The following is a 21,392-nucleotide window of genomic DNA, read 5'->3' as shown; positions in this document are numbered from 1 at the left end:
AAACTGCGCCAACGGGCTAGTCAATATCACCAACATAACGTTTTTCCATCAAACAGTTATTATGTGTAATTTCGGGCTTTATTGTATTTCAATTCTTAGTTTATGAGAACCAATTTTCATTTCGCACATTAAAAAAAACATTGCAATACAACTCTAGTTAGCGAGATTATATATATGATGACAATTATTTTTTTTTTTTATAAATTGTTTGTCTTAAATGTTTCATTTTGTAGGAGGTCGTTTATATTGACATTGCCTTATTTTATATTGGATAACTAATAAAACGATTACTCAAGTAAAGAAACACAAAACAGCAGTCAAGGTCATCAGCAAACGGTATTTTTTTAATGTATCTGATCCAGCAGCTTCGCTATTTTTTTCGCTAAATGTATCGATTATTTTCAAGTTTTCGTGTATACAAATCTTGTTACAAAAAAAAACAATTATTGAAGTGAAACTACTTTACGCACGCTTGACTTGGGGAGTAAGCTGGTGAATGTTTGAAGAGAGCATTACGAAAAATGTGATCGGGCGAGGCGAACGGAAGTTGAGAGGGAGATATAAATTAACGAAAATAGAAAGAGAGTTAGGGCAATTAAAGAAGTTTTACTTCAGTCGTGTGGTCTAAAGCACACTCGTTTTTTCTGTTTCGTGCAATCGTTAAGAAGCTATGCGCGTACATACATTTCTGCGTTCCAAGTTTATTTAATATATAGATTAATATCTTCTAATAATATCCTAAAAAGATTAGCCTCGTCTAAAGTATACGCGCGTCCTTGCGTCACTCTAGCGAATGTTTGCTCAGATATTCACGGACTACTGTGAAATCGTTACGTGCCTTGTTTTCAAACTTGGGGAATTTAGACGATCTTTTTTAGTCATCGCTTTTTGTTTTTGTTCCAGGGTTCCTTTGAATACTAATCCGTAGATATAAAAAATTAAGTCTTGGAAAATTTGGATTAGCTTTGTTTTGTATAATTGAGTTGGTTGTTATGTTCGTGAGGTGCACGAGATGAATAGTACACACGGATAATATGACGCAGAATGTTGAGCTTTTTATATAATCACTTAAGGTTTTCACTTAAAAGCCAAATGATGTTCAGGGATTTTAAGTTTTGAAGGAAACTCACGCAAAAATGTTTTGATGTTCTGTTTCTTTTTTGTATAATTATAAAAAAAAAACTTAGTAACGTTTAGTAATAAAACAGTTTCAGACATTATTTTCTTTATAAGCTCCTATGTACCTATATCTACCGACTTTAAATCGAGATGTGATATCTCTTGAAGGTATTAAAGTTATTCTAACTTATTTTCAATATCAACAAAATACCCCTAACATTACGGAAGGTAAATACTACGGAATCTAGTATAGTTACTTAATCCTCCCCGTATTCCTAAAACGAGACAGGGACGGAATCGCGCAGGAGGTAGGCGACAAATATTGACATATTCCGTGGACAAACAGAACCTTTTTGACCCAAATACATTATTCTCGGAAAAGTAAAACGAGTAGTAATAAAAAGAAAAGGAAAATTGTGGAGCAAACGACAAAACCTGATATTACCTACATATATTTTCGTTCACACAATTTCAGAATTTCTGTAATCTAATACCTACAGTATTATAATATAATTATATTGTAATGTACTAATGTTTGTAGCTACTTAAAAAATATTTAAGAATAATTAATTATTATCTGGGTCTTTGTGATGGCAATAGTTACTAAAACAATTATTTTTATAATTTGTATTTTTGTGTAACCATGTTCCAGGAAAGGGGGCATCCATTAATTACGTGAGCTATTTTTAGATCTGTTTAGACCACTCCCCACTTAGGTGAGATTTAGTGTGATTTTCCTGGAACCCCCCTCTCCCCCCTTACGTGAGATAGATGCTAAAAAATGTTTTAAACTAAATTTATTTTTATTATTCGGGAAAATATAATAATAAACCGTTCAGGTATACTATAATTTAAATTAAATAAAATTCAAAGACAAATCTGATAAATACAACACTTTTTTTAAATTTTTACTCATTATATGGAGACTCGTGTACTTGTTCGTGTAATATTTTGTATTTTTTGAAGTTGAGGTGATATTTTCGATTATCCCCTCGGGTTAAATGAGATTTAGTGAGATTACATTGGACCCCCCCCCATCTATTCTGTACTCACGTAATTAATGGATGTCACCAAAGCACAATATCAAGATCTGATGTACAAAATTGAATGTCGTTTTTGTACTCGTAATTGTAACCCTGAAAGTTTAAGGGGGTCTCTAACTTGAAACTCTGATACACCCCCCAGAACTAAAGTTATTAATTACTATGTAAACGATTGTAGTGAAAATGTAACGAAGTCTTCTCGAACACACATAGTGGGAAAAATCACAGGGTTAAGCTAGTTTTAAGCAAAAACTGTTCTATGGCATCCATACACCCAATAAAGGGTTCTAAGTTCTCATGGAAGAGGGAACTACCGACGTACCTATTGAATTTACTTCGCCACTCCGCTACGCCACGGGTTGACAAAAAATGACGTATTACAATAACTTAAGAGATAAAAACAGCATCAATCTATACATCTATGCAAATAAATAAATTGGAGTGTCTGTTTTGTAATATTAAAATAATCGCTTTTTAATAAATGCATGTGGATGTACGGTACATATACCAAAATAACATTTTTTCCTATTTTTGTTTTTCTGTTTGTCTGTTTGTCTGTTTGTTCCGGCTAATCTCTGAAACGGCCGGACCGGACTTTCACTGGCAGATAGCTGATGTAGTAAGGAGTAACTTAGGCTATTTTTATTTTAAAAATTTATTTATTTTATAACTCTACGAACTGAACAATAACTTTTTTGAAAAATTCCACGCGGACGAAGTCGCGGCCACAGCAAGTATTAAATATTAATACAGTGATTAAAAAGTGGAGTTTATGCAACTTTTTTGACTTATTTGATGTTGGCATAAAATTTTCTTTAACAGAAGTGATCATATGATTATCCATAATATAAACTTAATTTGGCAATTATTTTTATCTTCTATAAACTTAGTAAACAGAGAATTGACAAAACATTTCGATTAACTACATCTAAAAGCAGAAAACAAAACATATCGAGCGATTCCCTCGGAATGAGTAATTAGTTTGACTGAACCCTTCAAGGGTTCAATATTTATGCATGTTAATACATTTCGGTTGTTATGTAGCGCCTTCAACTCCCAAAAGGGATTTAGTCGAACACGGTTTGAACATTAATTTAGTTATTTACTTAACTATTTGATTTGTTAAGTTTTGTTAACTTAATTACTTTTAATATGTTTGACGGCTTCGGTATTCTAATGTGCTACTAATTTGCGGCGTGTGAATTTGAATTGGAGTTACGTTCAAGTTATCAGTTCACGTTTAAAACTTTCGTAAACTGTTAAGTAAATTGAAACCTTATATTGACAAGAACGAATTTGGACTGTTTATCTCGCTTTTTATATTTTGATGCTTTTTACATATATTTAATATTAATACATATATATTTTATATCACTAGGTCGGTAAACAAGCGTACGGCTCACCTGATGGTAAGAGATTACCGTAGCTTATAGAAGCCTGCAACACCAGAAAAATCGCAAGCGCGTTGCTGACCAAATCCCCAATCCCCCAGGAGCTCTGGTTACCTTACTCACCAACAGGAACACAATACTGCTTGAAATCAGTATTATTTAGCTGTGATCTTCTGTAAGGTCGAGGTACTACTCCAGTCGGGCTACTTACTTTACCACATACATATGTGTGAAATATAATTTATTCAAAGGATATCCTACAGATTGATTGGTTAATAAGAATAACATAGTTAGTATTACCTCATATTATTTAAGCAAACATTTCTTAGATAACTTTGAGTTCATTCTAAAATCATGAAATTTACCTTTTGCAACTTTTTATACAGATTGATAATGTAGAGATATTTAAATGCATTATTAAAAACAATTATTACTGATATCGTTTGAATGTTTTGAAGTACCTTTACATCATTCTTCTCGTTTTTATTTGCTCTTTTCATTAAATTAAATTACACTTTACTTTACCCTCGTAAAATCTAAAAATTCGACTTACTTAAAGGTATTAGGAGTCCCCAACAGGTAAATCATTAAAACGGCAGTCCGACCAATCAGAAACAAGTATTCCTCCCGTGTCATAAGCAGCCAATTTGTAAAGGGCCCTCTTTCTAATGCGTATGATATTAATATTTTCCACTTTTATGATCACAGTAATTGTCGTTGGAATATTAAAAGTTGCAATTGTTACGGCGCACGTGGTGTTTTGGCGTGTAGGGGTTTGGGGTAGCGACAATGGCGAAAACGTGTGCTGGTAGAGTAATGGATTATTAGTTTTTTAATCGTTTTAAAACCAGACAGAACAGAATCGAACTTTTGGCATGTGTTTGAACCTGTTTCATCTGGTTTGATCCAGTATCATCTGGTTTTTAAAAAATTCATGGCTTTTAAAACGTATGCTGATAGAGTAATGGATAATTAGTTTTTTAATCGTTTTAAAACCGGAACTGAATTTTTAGATAGTTTTCAACCTGTGTCGTCTGGTTTAATCTAGTTTCGTTTGCATCTTACGTTTTTTTAAAGCTTTATGATACTGTTACAGAATATTTTAAATAAGCTGGTTTATTAATATCAACACACTAGTTAAGTATATGTACATATTAATAAAGATATTTCTTTTCAACAGTGCCGCTGGTGCAATGTGCGACCGTGCTGGTTATGGGAGCACGATGGGTCACTTTCCTATGGGACACATGTCTGCTATGGGAGCCATTGGTACAATGGGGGCGATATCTGCAATGAATGGTCAGACACACCAGAAAAAATCTCAGGAAGAGCACATTAAGAGGCCTATGAACGCTTTCATGGTTTGGTCGAGACTGCAAAGGCGGAAAATAGCACAGGATAACCCTAAAATGCACAATTCAGAGATCTCAAAACGATTGGGTAAGTATTGAAAGTAATTTTATTGAGTTATAGCAAATTTAGCTTCGAAATTTTCAACTTATTGAATATACATTTTGAGTGCAAATGTTTTCTTAATTAATAAACTAAACACAAGTACCTAAGTAGAAGCATGGTCATACCAAGAACTTTGTAAAGGTGTGGCAAACCAAATAATTAAAAGCTCGATAAGTAGTAGAAAACGGTTCGCTTAAACCGAAAATAAAAATCATCATATCAAGAATTTTGCTCTGGCGGGTACATCGTTCCATAGCTTAATTGGCTAGAGCGCCGACACGGTCAGTCGGAGACGCGGGTTCGAATCCCGCTGGAGCGGTCAATTTTTGATATGATATTAAAAAAATGTTTAGAATCCCTAATGTGTGGGTAAACACAAAAATAAAATCGTACATATTAAAAGTATTTTAATTTATTGCAAACATTCATTTACCTTCACTATTTACACCATCTCAATAGTACGTTGCGGAGGTTTTGACTAAATCTAGCTAAAATTTACTTATTAAAATCTAAAATATTTGTAATTAACTTCGAGTCGGGGTGGGGCAAATGCCCCATCTTGCCCCACTGTGCCTACGTCCATAGGTACTAGTAGGAAGTAAGAGGTAGTCTTTGAAAGGTGTCTTCAAGTTAAGCTTACGATTATTTTGTATTCAAAAGCATTCTTTTCTCTTATATTGTAATGGGCTTGTAGCAGAAGAGCCTGTTCTTACCGTTTGTTTTTAAAGTTTATCTCGCAACGAAGTTATTGATAGGCTTTATCAAAAGGAAGTAAAAGGGGTCCTGACGTCCTGTTTCACCGAAACCAATAAATTATAACTTTTGAATTTAATGTGAATAAGAATATCTGACAACTGTCTACCAGTTAATTCAAATACATATATGAGTAGAGTTTTTAAAAAAGAAAACTACATCATATCTTTTTAATACCGTTGTAAATTGATTTATCAACAAACCAAAACTAACTCTCAAAGATGTAATAATAAATAAGTGCAGAAAAAATAATGAACAATACCATTGTGCCATTGCATATACTCGTATTCCCTAAATAAACGCTAATTATATTCAATAAATACCAATTATGGTATATATGTATATACGTGTTATACGAAAGACATATCCTCGTTTATTTGATCATACCTCACAGTAACCATTTTCAATATCGATGGTGATTCAAGCTATCGATCCTTTGATATCTCGGTTATATTCATAAATTGGTTTAATTTGATTGAACAACATCCTCAACTCGTAGTTTCTGAAGGCTTGATTTTGATTGCAAATTGATCATTCGCATCTCACCTTTATGATAAATTGGCCCTTAGGATACTGCCAATTCTATATAAGTCTACGTATTGTTTGATTGATAGAAACTCATAGGCGTATATAAAATACAGGGTAGGTATAGGTGAACAAACCCCTTAGCATACTGGATAAAATAAATATATTATTGTTTATCAGAAAGTTTTCTAAACTCAGGATAAAAGCTTTAAGAGTGTTTATAACATCGCTTCAGCCTGTAATATCCCACTACTGGGCATAGGCCTGTTTCCCCATGTAGGAGAAGGATCAGAGCTTAATCCACCACGCTGCTCCAATGCGGGTTGGCGGATATATTCCGACTATGAGTAACGATCGCTATCAGGTGTACATGATAATACTAGATAAGTTTAACAATGAACAGAAAATAACATTAATACACAAATAACTTGGGAATTGTTGCTTGTTGTTGGAATAGTTGCTATGGGCTAGCGCTAACTTTAACCCGCTCTTAAACTGTTTACACAGTGTACGCAGCGGAAGCTCTCAAAAGAACAAAAACCCGATTTTCAAACATTCTTCATTGGTGCTCCGCTCCTATTGGTCTTAGTGTGATGATATATGTATAGCATATTCCTCGATAAATGGGCTATCTAACACTAAAAGAATTTTTCAAATCGGAACACTAGTTTCTGAGATTAGTGCAATCAAGCAAACATACTCTTCAGCTTTGTAATATTAGTATCGATTTGAAAAAATTTGCTTAGTGTCCACGTGTGTTATACTATAATATATTTAGTCGTCTATACACTTTGAGTAAGAATCGATTATTGATTTGAGAATTGAAAATACTTGGATTTTCTTAATTTAACGATGCAATCGTTTTATTGATAATTTAATATTTTCACAGTTAATTGGAATGTACATCCCTATTAAAAGTATTGACTAAGAAATACTTTAAGAATGTCCCTTTTTATGCTTTTGCTTGCAAAGTTTTGTAGAAACTAGTTCACATATACCTATTTTTAGATCTACGATTTATAACTTTGAAAGAGCTGTAAATAACCAATGTAGTCTGACCTTAAACATAATAAATTTAAATTAAATTAAAGCCATAAACCCACTAACTACTTGATATTTTAAAGGAAAAAATAAACAATACCAAGTGAGTCAAACCAAGCCGCCGTGTCATTCCTGCGCACAGTTCAATAACTTTTACGATATAGTTGACCTTCATGCTTGAAACGACAGTATTTTTGTTAACTCAATGAATGCTTAAACGAACAGACGGCTGTAGACGTAAACAGTTGACAAATGTCTTCTAAAGTCGTGCTCAAAACACGAAGCGCAAAAAAAATTGCTCACCGTAAAAAAAAACGAAGGTGCAATCAACCGGCAGAAGCGACACAGCGGGGTACCGGCCACCGAATTAATCAACGACCAAAAGTAAGCAAAATCCAGTCTAACAGAGAATTTAAAAATGTTCAGAAAAGGGGAGACACGGGCGGAAGAGTATGGAAAAATAAAACCTACCGCGGCCGCCATTCTGGCGGTGACGGCGAGAGGAAACGCCATTTTCTATTTTTCTCTCCTTTTTCAACACTGCCTGCTCTTATGTAACATCATTTTCAAGGGAGTATATTTAAATACGGTTTCGCGTTATTAAAAAATTAGTATTAACTGGTTTTAATTTGATACATTTTCATATCAAAAGTATATTCTAATACAATCTTTTTTTAATTGATTTATAACTTATCGAAACAATGTCTAGCTCATGTAGTTAAAGGTAAATTTTTAATTAAATGTCAATTGATTCCACATAGACATTTTAGGGTTCAATAACCACAAGAATCATGCATCTAAAACTCCATTGCCTCAATTGTTTGTCGTAGGACTACGAGTGTAATAATATTCGGAATCTATAGACGTTAAACTTTAGAAATTGTAAAAAAATATGTATCACTATGCTATCATATTGGCGCTATAATATTAATTTCTAAGTAAGTTTTTTATGTTTTAAATCGATTCTAAAAAGTTTGTATAGTCAAACATTACAATGGTACGAAATCTGTGGTTCGTGGTCGACTCGCACTTAGCAGGTTCTATACACGTTGCATAGCAATACGTATTTACGACATTTTCTTCAGAATTATCCATGTTTGTATTGTCTTGCAAAAATACCCTGCGTTACGGGACATTGTGCTCTTTCTAACTGTAGTTGGAATGGGAGTATTGTGTTCCTTTAACGAACGGAGCTGGGGCGACAGCGCTTGTATTGTCCTGTTCAAACAGCGCATGTTTTATGCATACAATGTCTTTTGGGTACTGAATAGGGACGTTTGTTGGCAGAAATTACTTGTTTCTGCTGAAAGCTGGAGGGATGAGGCGAATTGGAAAAGTTTGTCCTAAAGAGTTTTTAACGGCAGATATGTGGACGATTGGCTTTTGCCCACTGTTGTGTGTTCGGGTATATAAACATTCTATAATAATATATATTAGCTGATATTCGTCAGTTTTACTGCCTTTCTTATAACAAAAAAGAAATCACAAACTTCCTACCTTTTTCTCTTCCTTCCTTATCTTGAAGATATCAACCCCAAATATATGTCTATTGCATTTTTATTATTAGGACATAGACACTCTAATTCTATCTAGTAGATTTTTCGTGATGCGGCGAATGTGAATGATGTCGGCGTGAAACGGCGAACCTCTATTTTTTTGGTGTATTGTGAAGTACGTAAGACCGTCGTTCCCGATTGATATCATAGGCATCGGATAGCGATAGTTATTCATTGTAGGGAAATTATCCGCTCACTCGCAATAAAGAAGAGAGGCTGATTAAGCTCCCAACTCATTTTATTTGGGAGGGACCATCGCATAGCTGTATAACATTACATGCTGTTTTACAGATTAAATATTGTTAATGTCACATATGAATGAAAAATTACTTTAACAATTATTTTTATACTTAGAATTCAATTAAGTTATTGAAATAGAACATGTTTTACAATTTTTTTTTGGTACCAGTAAGCTTAAAAGAAAATTTCTAATGAGAATGAATGTCAAACTTTAATAACATTCAGTCCTAATCCGAATCGTAAATTATTTCCGCGGATCTCTAAAATGATGTTGATTTTGATGTTTAAATTATACTTATATCTATCTCAGGTGCTTAGCGCTTCTTGTTAATGCTTCTTTAATCAAATCATTTAATAACGCTTCATTTTTTCGACTAAATAGTGTTGTTGAATCCGTTTACCGACAAATCGGTATCAAAAGGCGATTTGTTTTCTGACAAACGAGTTTAATTTTGTTTTACAGAGTTTTTTGTAATTAAAGTACGATTATTAATTTAAGATATCAGCCCCAATCTAATATTTCATCAGTGTAAAACATCCTAAACAAAACCGTCCTATTGTTCGCTACCTGTCAATAATCGCTCTCGTATCGCGTATTGCGTACCGTTCATTGTTTATCGGCATTAATAAATCGACGCATAAAACGCTTTTTGTTAACGAAACCAATCGAAATGTCGCCCGACAAATGTCGATGCGCCCAACAAAGGTATCGTTGTACAATGTGCTGCGTATCTTTTTACCGAGCACTTTTGTGACACATGGCTAGAGCGATTGGGGAACAAAATTATAACTTCTCTAAGAAATCAATACAATTCCATATGTTTTGCATGTGTTTTTTTTTTTTGTATTTTTCAAAGATAAATATTGACATATTGTACAACTTTATTCATACAACTTGATTTTTCAGCTGATTTTATAAAAACAATTAGCTGTTTCCTATAGCATTTTTAAGCAAGTTTAATGTCGCTTCATTTTTAATCTGCTTAATTGAATCCCCGCGTTGCATTGTAAGATAAAATGACAGTAAAGAAATTAACTTCGCAGTGGTGGCATTTTGAAAGTGCGTTTTTAACGTTTGTCCCTTTCTAAAAATCTAATTAATTGTTTTCTAAATGCTTGTAACTTTTCACCAACATAACATATTATACCTTAGTGTCGATCACGATTCAGCCTGTACATCCCACTGCTGGGCATAGTCCTCTTTCTATGTGTAGGAGAAGGATTGGAGCTTAATCCACCACGCTGCTTTATTGCGGGTCGGTGGATATATTCCCTACTATGAGTAACGATCGCCATCGTGTATTACTGGTGACAACCAGGACAGACAGCTTAACGTGCTCTTCGAGTCACGGTGTGGAAACCCACAAGGACAGACATCCAAACCGGAAAGGAATATTTGTATAAATACAAATATTCATTCCGAGCGCCAATAACTCATTAATTTACGTACCAAAATGCATTTGTAACTTCTCTAGTACTGTAAATTATTGTAAGCGGCAGTGGATCACTCATCAACGTAAATGCTCCGCCTGCCAATTTGATTCAAATTAGTTGTTACCTAAAAGTAGGAACACTCAACTTATCTTCTGTACTTAAATAAAAAATAAAAATAAACTAAATTTTCCCTCAAACAGTATAATTACGTAAATAAACAGACATTTTAAACTTTATAGTTTTGTTTCGTATATTGTGAAGAGAAAAGTTATCAAACATTTCGTTCGTAGAAGGTGCCGACCGTGCGTAGCGCTGTTTGTTTTCATTGCTGTCTGTTGCATTTACGTACCCTCAACGATTGTGCCGCCAACTGTTAGGGGCGTTACTCGTACGTCTGCTAGTTAATATTAATTAAGGCGAGGGCGTGATTGTTGTTCGTGTAATTGGTTTTCATTTATCGACACTGGCAACCCTTACATGTGAGATTGAGATTAATACTATCTTACGGTGTTTGAAAATCGACTGTGTTTAGTTAGGTACAGTTTATAGCTTGGTGAAGTTTGGAATTCGAAATTGAAAAAAGACTAATAATTTGTATATCCAAAATTTCGTTCTATTTTTAAATATCATTAATATGATACTATACATAATTGTGCGTCTATTATGCTGATATTACTGTAATATATACCTACTAAGTGCTCTTAGACTAAACTTTTACAGTATCATAGACGCTGTGACACCTTAAAAACGTGTATAGAATTATTTGTATTGAACAATGTTATTGTAAGCATTTTGTAACAATTAAAAACTGTGTATGATAAATAATTATTAATAAATCATTTATAAAAGTTTACGAATAAAAAAAAACTATTACATTATATAACAAAAGTTTCTAATCATTATAAAAGTTACATATTTACAAAATCATCTACACCCCAAACATACGTCGATTTCCAATTTACAACGATTTTCCTCGCTCTATGTAGCTTTTTATATCATATTTTTTTTCTATTGATTTTTTTTGTTTCAAACATTCTCAAAACGTTTTTACGTAACAGATGCAGTAATTAAACGTTGCCTTCTCAGACACCATTGGTTACCCGTCTCGGAGAGAAGGCATGTCCAATAGCGAACAAGTTTCTAATCGTATAAGACCCGTGAACATCTCTCAAAAGTCTCATTTTTTTCCCTAAAGAATCAACAGCCGACGTAAATAACTAGGCATTGTGTGTTTGGAATCTATTAAAACGCACTATGGCGAGTGTTCTGACAGAACTGAAGGTTTTGTTCGATTAGAACGGGAGCTGTTATCGATATAAACGAACTTTTATATCGATAACTGATACCGAATAAATTTTTAATCGATTTTTTTTTTAATTCGAAACTCGTCTAATCTTCGCTTGTATTAACTGAATGATGATGAAATGCGTAAATTGTTTATAGCCATTTAGTTTTTTCCATATAGTAGACGTTCTCTCTTTCTTCTTTTAGTTGAATTAAGTTTTTAATAAAGACTATCCTTGTCAGATTGGATTATGTAATTATTCCTTTACCGTTTTTTCAATGCTGAAAAATCGAAATAACTTAAGGTCTACTGATGTACGACTACTGTTTTTAATTTTTTTTTTATTATATTTTTTCAAAAACAGATTACCTACAAAAATAAAAGTAAACAAGTTTTTTTTTAATCTTTTATAAAACCAAGATTAGAAAATCGAAGTGTAATAAAATTAAAACGGAAACAAGTAATTGCTTTGAATTTGTTGATTCGATACGGATAAGAAAAATATGTCCAGGAAACTGACAATCATCAGCTGATGACGACGACTACAACAGATAAGACAAACCTTTGGAAGTGGTAAATACAGCAATCAGACTGACCTCTTAAATACTAATATCTCATCTAATCTAAATATGAGAAGTGCAATGGTTTTAAAGAAATACGATCACAGGATACTACAGAATAGAAATAACATAGAATACTGTCGAAAAATTGGTGATGGATCTTCCAAACACTACCATTATGAATCAAACTCGATTAATCGCAGCCTTCATAATTTTCGAATGGCAAATATAGATGAAATTTCTAAATTTAAATATCGACACAAGATTGCCTGGTTTTCGGTTTTGTATGAGATATATTTTGGAAAGTGTCGTCAGACGCTGTCTTTCTTCTTTCATCACTTTTCCACCACAGACTCACGTTCCGATGAGAAAAAGAAATGTTCTAAATTTAAACTTTCATAGACAAAACGACAATCTGAATATCTGCAACTGGGCATCTTTCTATTTAATTAATGTGTAAAAAATATTTTTGATAAAAACATCCAACTTAATGATATTTCCAGCTTTCACAAGTCCGTGGCAAGTGTTGTGAGTATAGTCACATTTCGCAACATAGGTACTCGACTAAGGGCGCCTTATCGTGCCGACGCAGGCTGTCAGGGGCACGCAACAAAAATACTGTTGTTTCCTTGTTGTTAAAAGGGGCGTTTGTTTGCCCTTGTTTAATTACTACAGCCTTTTGTACTCCCTTACATTGACGCCCGACTGCTAAAATGTGTATTGTGTTTAAATATTTTTCAGCCATTGTGCTCGTGAAATGTAGTTGATTATATTCATTCTGAAAGTTTGTTGTTTATTAATTCTTGTATGAATTTACTTTTACTTGAATTTGTTATTAAATGACGGTAGACTGAATTGTGTGATTTAAATTATACCAAAGAGGATTTTATGAACGGCTACTACCTCTTAGAATAAAATAAGTCAAAAACAGTTAGTAGAAAACTCCGGTTTTAATTTAAAAAAAAAAAATGTGATTGTAAAAGGGAAGGAAACTTGTATTTATGTATTATATTATTTAAATGAATAAAAATTAAAAGATCTCTTTATTATTTATTAGATTTATCATTAGAAAACTATCTCCTATGCAAGCAAAGTCGCGAACTATAACAAGATTTTAAAGTTAAAGGAAACTACTTAATCAAGTGATTAATCTTGTAAACTTAATAAAGCATATAATTGTATCTGGTTATATTTCTAATAGCAATACTGATTGCTATTCTAATATAATAACATTACAAAATTCCAATTTTTGACAGTAGGCCATCTTACCTATTTCAAATTTTTTTTTATTAGTGATAAATTTGTAACTGTGATTTTATTTCAAAATTCTATCTATAGTAAGAAAAATTAGAGATAGGTTACTGTAATCGTCCACTTCCGTTAAAATGCTAATTATGTTAGAGAAGCGACATCAATTTTTATCGAATGAGTTTGTATTATCTAATCGATAAATCACGTATTCAAAATCATTAGTAAAACATACATATGAAACGAAAATTAAAAATAATAATAATAACAACAAAAAACTATCCAACCCCCCAATATCATTTACCTAATTGAAATTACAAATCCATTACGTCACTAATGCAAAGCTCGATTCGTACACAATAACCCTCGATGAGCCGAAAAAAATCTATTAAGATTTAATAAAATCATGACCTAAATAACATCTTACCATTTCAATTTTCCGGACGAAAGGGTGGGCTCCTTCGTCTTTGTATACCTACCCCCCCTCCCTCTCCATTGTCGCACACAAGCTTTCAGCGTAATGAAGAGCATTTTCGTCCGATTCTGAACACAATGGTCGTTTTAATACAACGCTGAGAGGAAACTCCTTTGTCGCGATGTGTATTGTCATATACACGAGTGTGTTACACGCGTTGTTTTTTGTCTCGCGTTTTTGTTTTTACGATTGTCGTTAACAATACGTGATGTATAACTCGCTGTACTGGGTTTCCTTGATGAGTTTTAATGGTTATGGGACGCATTGCTGTCATTACATTATTTTTTGTAAGTAAAATAGTGGTGATGTAAAGATGAGTTAGACTAAACTAACTACCTACATTAAAGTTATTTTCTGATTACAGAGATTTTTAATAAGTCGTCTTGATTTGAAATATTCGCACCTTTTTTTTTATAATTGGAAGAATATCAAAATAGATTGGGTTCTATTTTTAAATTCGTTAAATCTGATTATTAGCTATATAAAAACTCATTTCAGTTCACTGGCCGTAATTGCTATGGTTGACAACTGTGCAAAAATAAAAAAAATAAAACATCTCAATGCCTGTTACTGTACTGCGATCAATGTTGCCTCGTTTCAATGTTTCCATTATTTATCGTAGAGGCGGGATGTAGGAAATAATTATTGTAGAGTGGCAACACTCGAGTCACGTGCCGCTTGGAATCGGTGATTGTTAATTAAATTAAAAATAATATTCTCTCATAAAGTCCGAATGCTTTACGTTCAACCGTACTTAGTAGGGGTCAAGTGTAATTTTGTTTCCGCGTGGGCGTTGGTTATATGCTACGGTTATGTAAAACATTGTGACGCTGAAATCTTTGTATATAACTTGGTAACTTTACATACTGTTCGGTAATGTATTTAATGTAAATTACACGCTATGAATGTCTAATTATGTCTTTGTATTTGACCTTCCTCCTCATCACAATTATCCTACCATCTGCCAACCCTCAGGAGAGCAGCGTGAGGAAGAAGCCAATGTCCTGCAGTGGGACGTTACAGGCTTAAATAGTATAAGACCTTAAGAGAAAACAAGTCCTTTAATAGATAATAGTAAACTATAATATATATACCTATAAATATAATACGTTGTTGTTAAATAAGTTTACGCTTCGCTTCAGCCTGCAACCCGAGTAGAAAAAAGGTCAGGCTCAACCAGATCATGTATCTGGACCGGATCAGGATAGGATAAGGTACGCCTGATCCGGCAAGCTCTATCAGGACCAGGTCCGGTCCAGACAAAGATAGCCTGATGTAAAATATAATCAAGTATGGTAAGGCATACTGGATCAGGACCAGGTCCGGTCCAGACAAGGATAGCCTGATGTAAAATATAATCAAGTATGGTAAGGCATACTGGATCAGGACCAGATCCGGTCCAGACAAGGATAGACCGATGTAAAATATAACCAAGTATGGTAAGGCATACTTCATCAGGACCAGGTCCGGTCCAGATCAGAATAGCCTGAAAGAAATTACGCGAACTGAGCCTGAATCGCGCTATTAAAGTTTTTAAGCGCACTTAGTATATATACAGTTATTAGGACAGTCTAGCAAGGAGTCCATTTCTACACAGTGGAGCAGTCGTAAGTAATAGGAAATAGTTAATTAGTAGTTAAATATTAGAAGTTAAGAAATAAAATTTAATTAATAATAATTAATTAATAACATAAAAATAAATATAAATAATTAATATCTAAAGTAAAAACATAAATAAATAATACATTGGAAAAAATAAACGGAAATAAATATCATAATAATTATGTTAAGTAACATTTATAATATCGTCGTTTTTTTTTTTTTTGTTAAACAATTTTTTCAAGAATATACATTCGTGTTTTTTAAAAGGACCGGACCGAACCGGCTGATCAGGATGAGATGAGATTTCTTGATCTGAACCTGATCAGGATGAGATAAGATTTCCTGATCGGGTCCAGACTAATCATCTGCGTTACATGCCTTATCTAATCCTGATCAGGCATGCCTGGTCCGGTCCTTCTCAGGAAGTCGAAAAAATTTCTACTCGGGAATATGCCACTGCTGGGCATAGGCCTCTTTCCCCATGTAGGAGAATGATCAGAGCTTAATCCACCACGCTGGCCCGATGCGGGTTGGAAGATATTCCTTAACGTATCAGTAACTATCGCTATCAGGTGTACATTATAACAACCGGGACCGACAGCTTAACGTGATGTCCGAGGCCTGGTGAGGACTAACCACCAGACCGCAAGTAAATATTTATATAAACAAAAATATCCACTCCGAGCGGGAATCGGACCCACGACCGTCGGTGTTTAGGCACCGCCGACACGCACCATTGCACCAGAGCGGTCGTCAAATAAGTTTACTCAGCTTAAAAACTGATGTAGGTATGTAGTTCATTTTTATTCAAATGTCGTTATACTTCAATGTTTTAACATGATTCTTAATTAAATCAAAAAGAAAAAATATACTAATAGTAAAATGTTCTAGAAAATAACCAAATTCAGAAAAAAAATATAGAATTAAAACAGAAGTAATAGTCACTGTAAAATAAAATGCATTAATATTGCTATAAGAGATAAGATTACAAAAAGAAACCCTAGACATAACAATAGGAAAAAAGCTTAACATAAGTTGTTTTCGTTTGTCCTAACGGACAATGAACATTTATGCCAGATAATAACTCCGAAATTCGCACGAGGCACAGACATGTATATAGTACACATGTAGTTATTCGATTGCTGGAAATTGTTGCTTATTAGTAGCGTAATATTGTTCGTAATTGAACCCAGACGTAATAACGTTTCATTCAATATCATTCGCTCAAATACGAGGAAAAGATAGAAAAGTTTAAAATAGAAATTTCATATAAATATTTATCTGATTCTGCTACATATGAACGTCATTGAAAGGAAATTACAAAGGATCTCCGCATCGCAGTATCATCGAGCAGCGTCTCGTTTGACGGAACGTATAATAAGTCGGCAAGTACACGATTCTTATCATGCCCGTCGACAAAAGCAACAGTACCCTACCCGAAGTATCGACAATAATGAGGAACCGGGAAAAACTTCTGTAGCGGAATGAAAAGCGCAAATTCGTCATTAGGCGGCGCTTTCCGCCATTGTTCTCGCCGTCCCGCTCGCTCTTGTCGCGATTCGGCCGTGCGCGAACAGGACGAAAGTTGGTCCTGCGACCGGATTGTTCCTTTCTATGTTGGCGACATTGTTTTCCCTTTTATACTCGGCTGAATCAGGATTGTCTTGTCTGTTTGAATGGTCGGTGGCACCCCTCCACGGTATCGATGCGATGAATACAGCCTTCTATAAATGGGGGGAGACAAAGGGTTGGTCTCTTGAATCGAGTTGGGAGACAGGTCGTTCGTGCTTTCGATTATATTGTATCGATCAAAGGCTTTGTCTCCGCAATGAGGGATGGTTAGAGCAAATTACTTTTCTCTTTTTGTCTCCCTGTCATAATAGTTGCGAGAGAATGGCGCATTCAGTTTGTTTGTCGCCGAAATGTTCGGGATAACATTCGGTGACAATGACGATAGTTCATTGTCACTTGTTATTCTCGCTTTAATCATATTACGTACACTAAACACTTTAAAAACACTGTAATAATATTTGAATGTGAATATGTGTTGATATATATTTTTTATATGTTTCAAATTAATCTGAAAATAAGGAACATTTTCTATACAAACAATAATCCCTGACTAATCCAAGCAATTCTTCAGACGTTCTCGAAAAGCTTAACCAAACAAAACATCATAAAAGTATCACTCGTGAAACTAATCAAAAATTACTATCCATACTAACTTTACTTATAATTATTTACAATTTCTATTTTATTTACTTACTAGCCGTGCCCGCGACTTCGTCCACGTGGAATTTAACAAAACAGTTATTGTTCTGTTCGCAGAGTTATAAAATAAATAAAATTCTAAAATAAAAGTAGCCTTAGTAACTTAATACTTTATTACATCAGCTGCCAGTGAAAGCCTCGTCAAAATCGGTCCAGCTGTCTCTGATATTAGCCGGAACAAATAGACAGATAAAAATTCTAAAAAAAAATGTTATTTTGGTAAATATAACGCGTATACATCCATATACATTTAGTAAATAACGGTTATATTAATATTACAAACACACTCCAATTTTATTTATTTGTATAGATTGTATTAACAATATTTTTCCGGTACAGGTGCAGAATGGAAGCTTTTAACAGAAGATGAAAAACGACCCTTCATCGATGAAGCAAAGAGGCTGAGGGCTATGCACATGAAGGAACATCCTGACTACAAATACCGGCCGAGGAGGAAACCCAAGACTTTAAGAAAGGAGGGCTATCCCTACTCGATTCCCTACCCCAGCGTGCCTATGGACGCCTTAAGAGCTGGTAAGCTAAATTTACTTGAATCATTCGTGTTCTAAATTTAAATCGTCTTAACTGGCTGAAATCCGAATTTTTTACTTCGATTTTTTATAATTAATACACGTAATATATTCTGACGTCATATTCGAACAGTTGATGATGCTTATAGATATACGTATATAGGATTAACTGAAGGTACAATTCTTGTAATCAGCTGTAGTGTTCAAACTTTGAAATTAATAAATAGATGATTCACATTCAAAGCCCCCGCAGTAAGATTTGAATTCTTTGCCGGGAGTTCGGAAAAGCACAACACAAGCCATTTGTCACGTGCGAGGATCAAACCTACTACTGTTAACGCATCAGCCAGTCGTTGTTACCACTGCGTCAACATGCCAAGCAATTCAATCTACTATAGACAAAGATTGGTTATCTATCAAATTAATATTCAATATCTCTTATACCGTTCTATATTTTACTGACCTTTTGTGAGACTATGTATTAGATAACATCAGTAGTACATTAAAAGCACAGATAATTGAAAATTTTGTATTGTTTTATAATGGTCTCATACAATGTTGACTCATACAAAGTGTATGCGAGCAACCTATTATTAGTTGCCGTAAACCCTTCGCGATGATGGCTTTATCCAATTGGTTGAAATAACATATATTTGTTGCCTCTTCCGGAAATTTAGGAGTAGTAAAATTTTGTTAATTTTTTTATTTAAATATTTGTTTTTGATTATAAAATAACAAATATTGGATAAACGTGTATGAAACTGTTTAAAGTAAGTGAGCCTTTTTCGTACAATTTCAAATCATTTTTTCTTCTAGCCTTTTCTTTTAATTTAAAAAAAACATTGTTAATATTAGAAATGCTGGTTGTGGAAATTATATAAACGGATGTTATAAAATTTAAATTAACAGCAATATGCTGTAACAATAAAATTAAAAATCCAAAATATGCCTAGCAAATACACTTCCAAATCATAACAATTAATGGCATTCAGGGTTTTGTATAATATTTTTATCTCTAATCAATTATAAAAATAACAAATACAATATAATTAATTAAAAATATGATATCTCGCGTTATTTTAACAAAAAGTAACCTAATATGTGTTTTTAATTATATTGTTTCTTGCTACATATCATTTTAAATAAAGGTTTGTTAATTTTTAATATAACTTGCAAAATAATAATCGCGAGCGAAATTTTTGTAGGTTCTTCTAAATTTGTAAGTAGATTTTTTGCCCCGCGTGCCATTTTTTGCTTGACGCCGCGTTAGCACAACGGTCACAGCACTAGTTTGTGGCTGTTGCGCTGGCGGTAGCGGGTTCGATCCTCGCACATGAAAAACATTTCTATCGACCATACAGATGTTTGCCATGGTCTGGGTGTTTGTGCAGTCCTTGTGGGTCCACTTGCCTCGGAGAGCACGTTAAGTCGTCGCTACCGGTTGCTATCATGTACACCCGATAGCGATTGTTACTCATAGTAGGAATATTTCCGTCAACCCACATTGGAACAGCGTGGTGGATTAACCCGAGTAGAAATTTTTTCGTCTTCCTTAGAAGGACCGGACCAGGCATGCCTGATCAGGACTAGATAAGGCATGTAACGCAGATGATTGGTCTGGACCTGATCAGGATGAGATGAGATTTCCTGATCTGGACCTGATCAGGAAATCTCATCTCATCCTGATCAGCGGGCTCGGTTCGGTCCTTTTAAAAAACACGAATGTACCTATATTTTTGAAATAATTGTTTAACAAAAAAAAAAGCGAATTGATATAAATATGTATTAACATAATTAAGTATTATAATATTTATTTCCGTTTATTTTTTCTAATGTATTATTTATTTATGTTTTTACTTTAAATATTAATTATTTTTATTTATTTTTATGTTATTAATTAATTATTATTAGTAATTAAACTTTATTTATTAACTTCTAATGATTAACTACTAACTACTATTTCCTATTACTTACGACTGCTCCACTGTGTAGAAATGGACTCCCTGCTAGATTGTCCTGATAACTGTATATATACTAAGTGCGCTTAAAAACATTAATAGCGCGATTCAGACTCAGTTCGCGTCATTTCTTTCAGGCCATCCTGATCTGGACCGGACCAGGTCCTGATCCAGTATGCCTAACCATACTTGGTAAGATTTTACATCAGGCTAGCCTTGTCTGGACCGGACCTGGTTCTGATCCACTATGCCTTACCATACTTGATTATATTTTATATCAGGCTATCCTTGTCTGGACCGGACCTGGTCCTGATAGAGCTTGCCGGATCAGGCATGCCTTATTCTATCCTGATCCGGTCCAGATACATGATCTGGTTGAGCCTGACCTTTTTTCTACTCGGGTAAGCTCTGATCCTTCTCTAACATGGTAAAAGAGGCCTATGCCCAGCTGTGGGACTCTACAGGCTGAAGCGTAGCGTAAGCGTAGGTTGTTTCACTATGTCAAATTAATAAAACACCAACTGAAATGGAATTCATTTTATGTGGAATGGTCAACCTTATTATTTTTCGCTAATAGACCATTGACCGCAACAATGGGAACAATTGTTGTTGAGTCTACAATCCACATGTGGTTAATTTACAACCGCTTAACTATACACTTAGACTCTTTCAATTTCTTATCCGAACGGCAATATGGTTTCAGGGCTAAAAGCAATAGTACTACTGCAATCGTAGATCTAATAACAACTATAAGACAAAATATAGATAAAAAACACATTGTAGTCGGTGTGTTTATTGATTTAAAAAAAGCCTTTGATACTATTAGTCACAAACTTTTATTACGAAAACTAGAAAACATTGGTATCAAAGGTAGTGTTCTCAAAATTTTAAAATCTTATCTGACAG

At 34.0% G+C, this 21,392-nt stretch overlaps 1 protein-coding gene across 1 annotated transcript in view; it reads left to right on the top strand.

Annotated features, from left to right (window-relative positions):
• Nucleotides 1-4,737: 4,737 nt before the first annotated feature.
• The window catches only part of LOC123669644 (transcription factor SOX-21-like), a 51,413-nt gene continuing 34,758 nt past the window's right edge, over nucleotides 4,738-21,392 (top strand). The window contains exons 1-2 of the mRNA XM_045603240.1: nucleotides 4,738-4,993; nucleotides 18,338-18,532. Coding sequence (XP_045459196.1) covers nucleotides 4,747-4,993; nucleotides 18,338-18,532 — 442 coding nt within the window. The 5' untranslated portion in view covers nucleotides 4,738-4,746. The remainder of the gene's footprint in view (nucleotides 4,994-18,337; nucleotides 18,533-21,392) is intronic.

This window comes from Melitaea cinxia, chromosome 3, assembly GCF_905220565.1.
Source record: "Melitaea cinxia chromosome 3, ilMelCinx1.1, whole genome shotgun sequence".
NCBI lineage: Eukaryota > Metazoa > Arthropoda > Insecta > Lepidoptera > Nymphalidae > Melitaea > Melitaea cinxia.
This window is presented reverse-complemented; position numbering and strand designations above follow the sequence as displayed.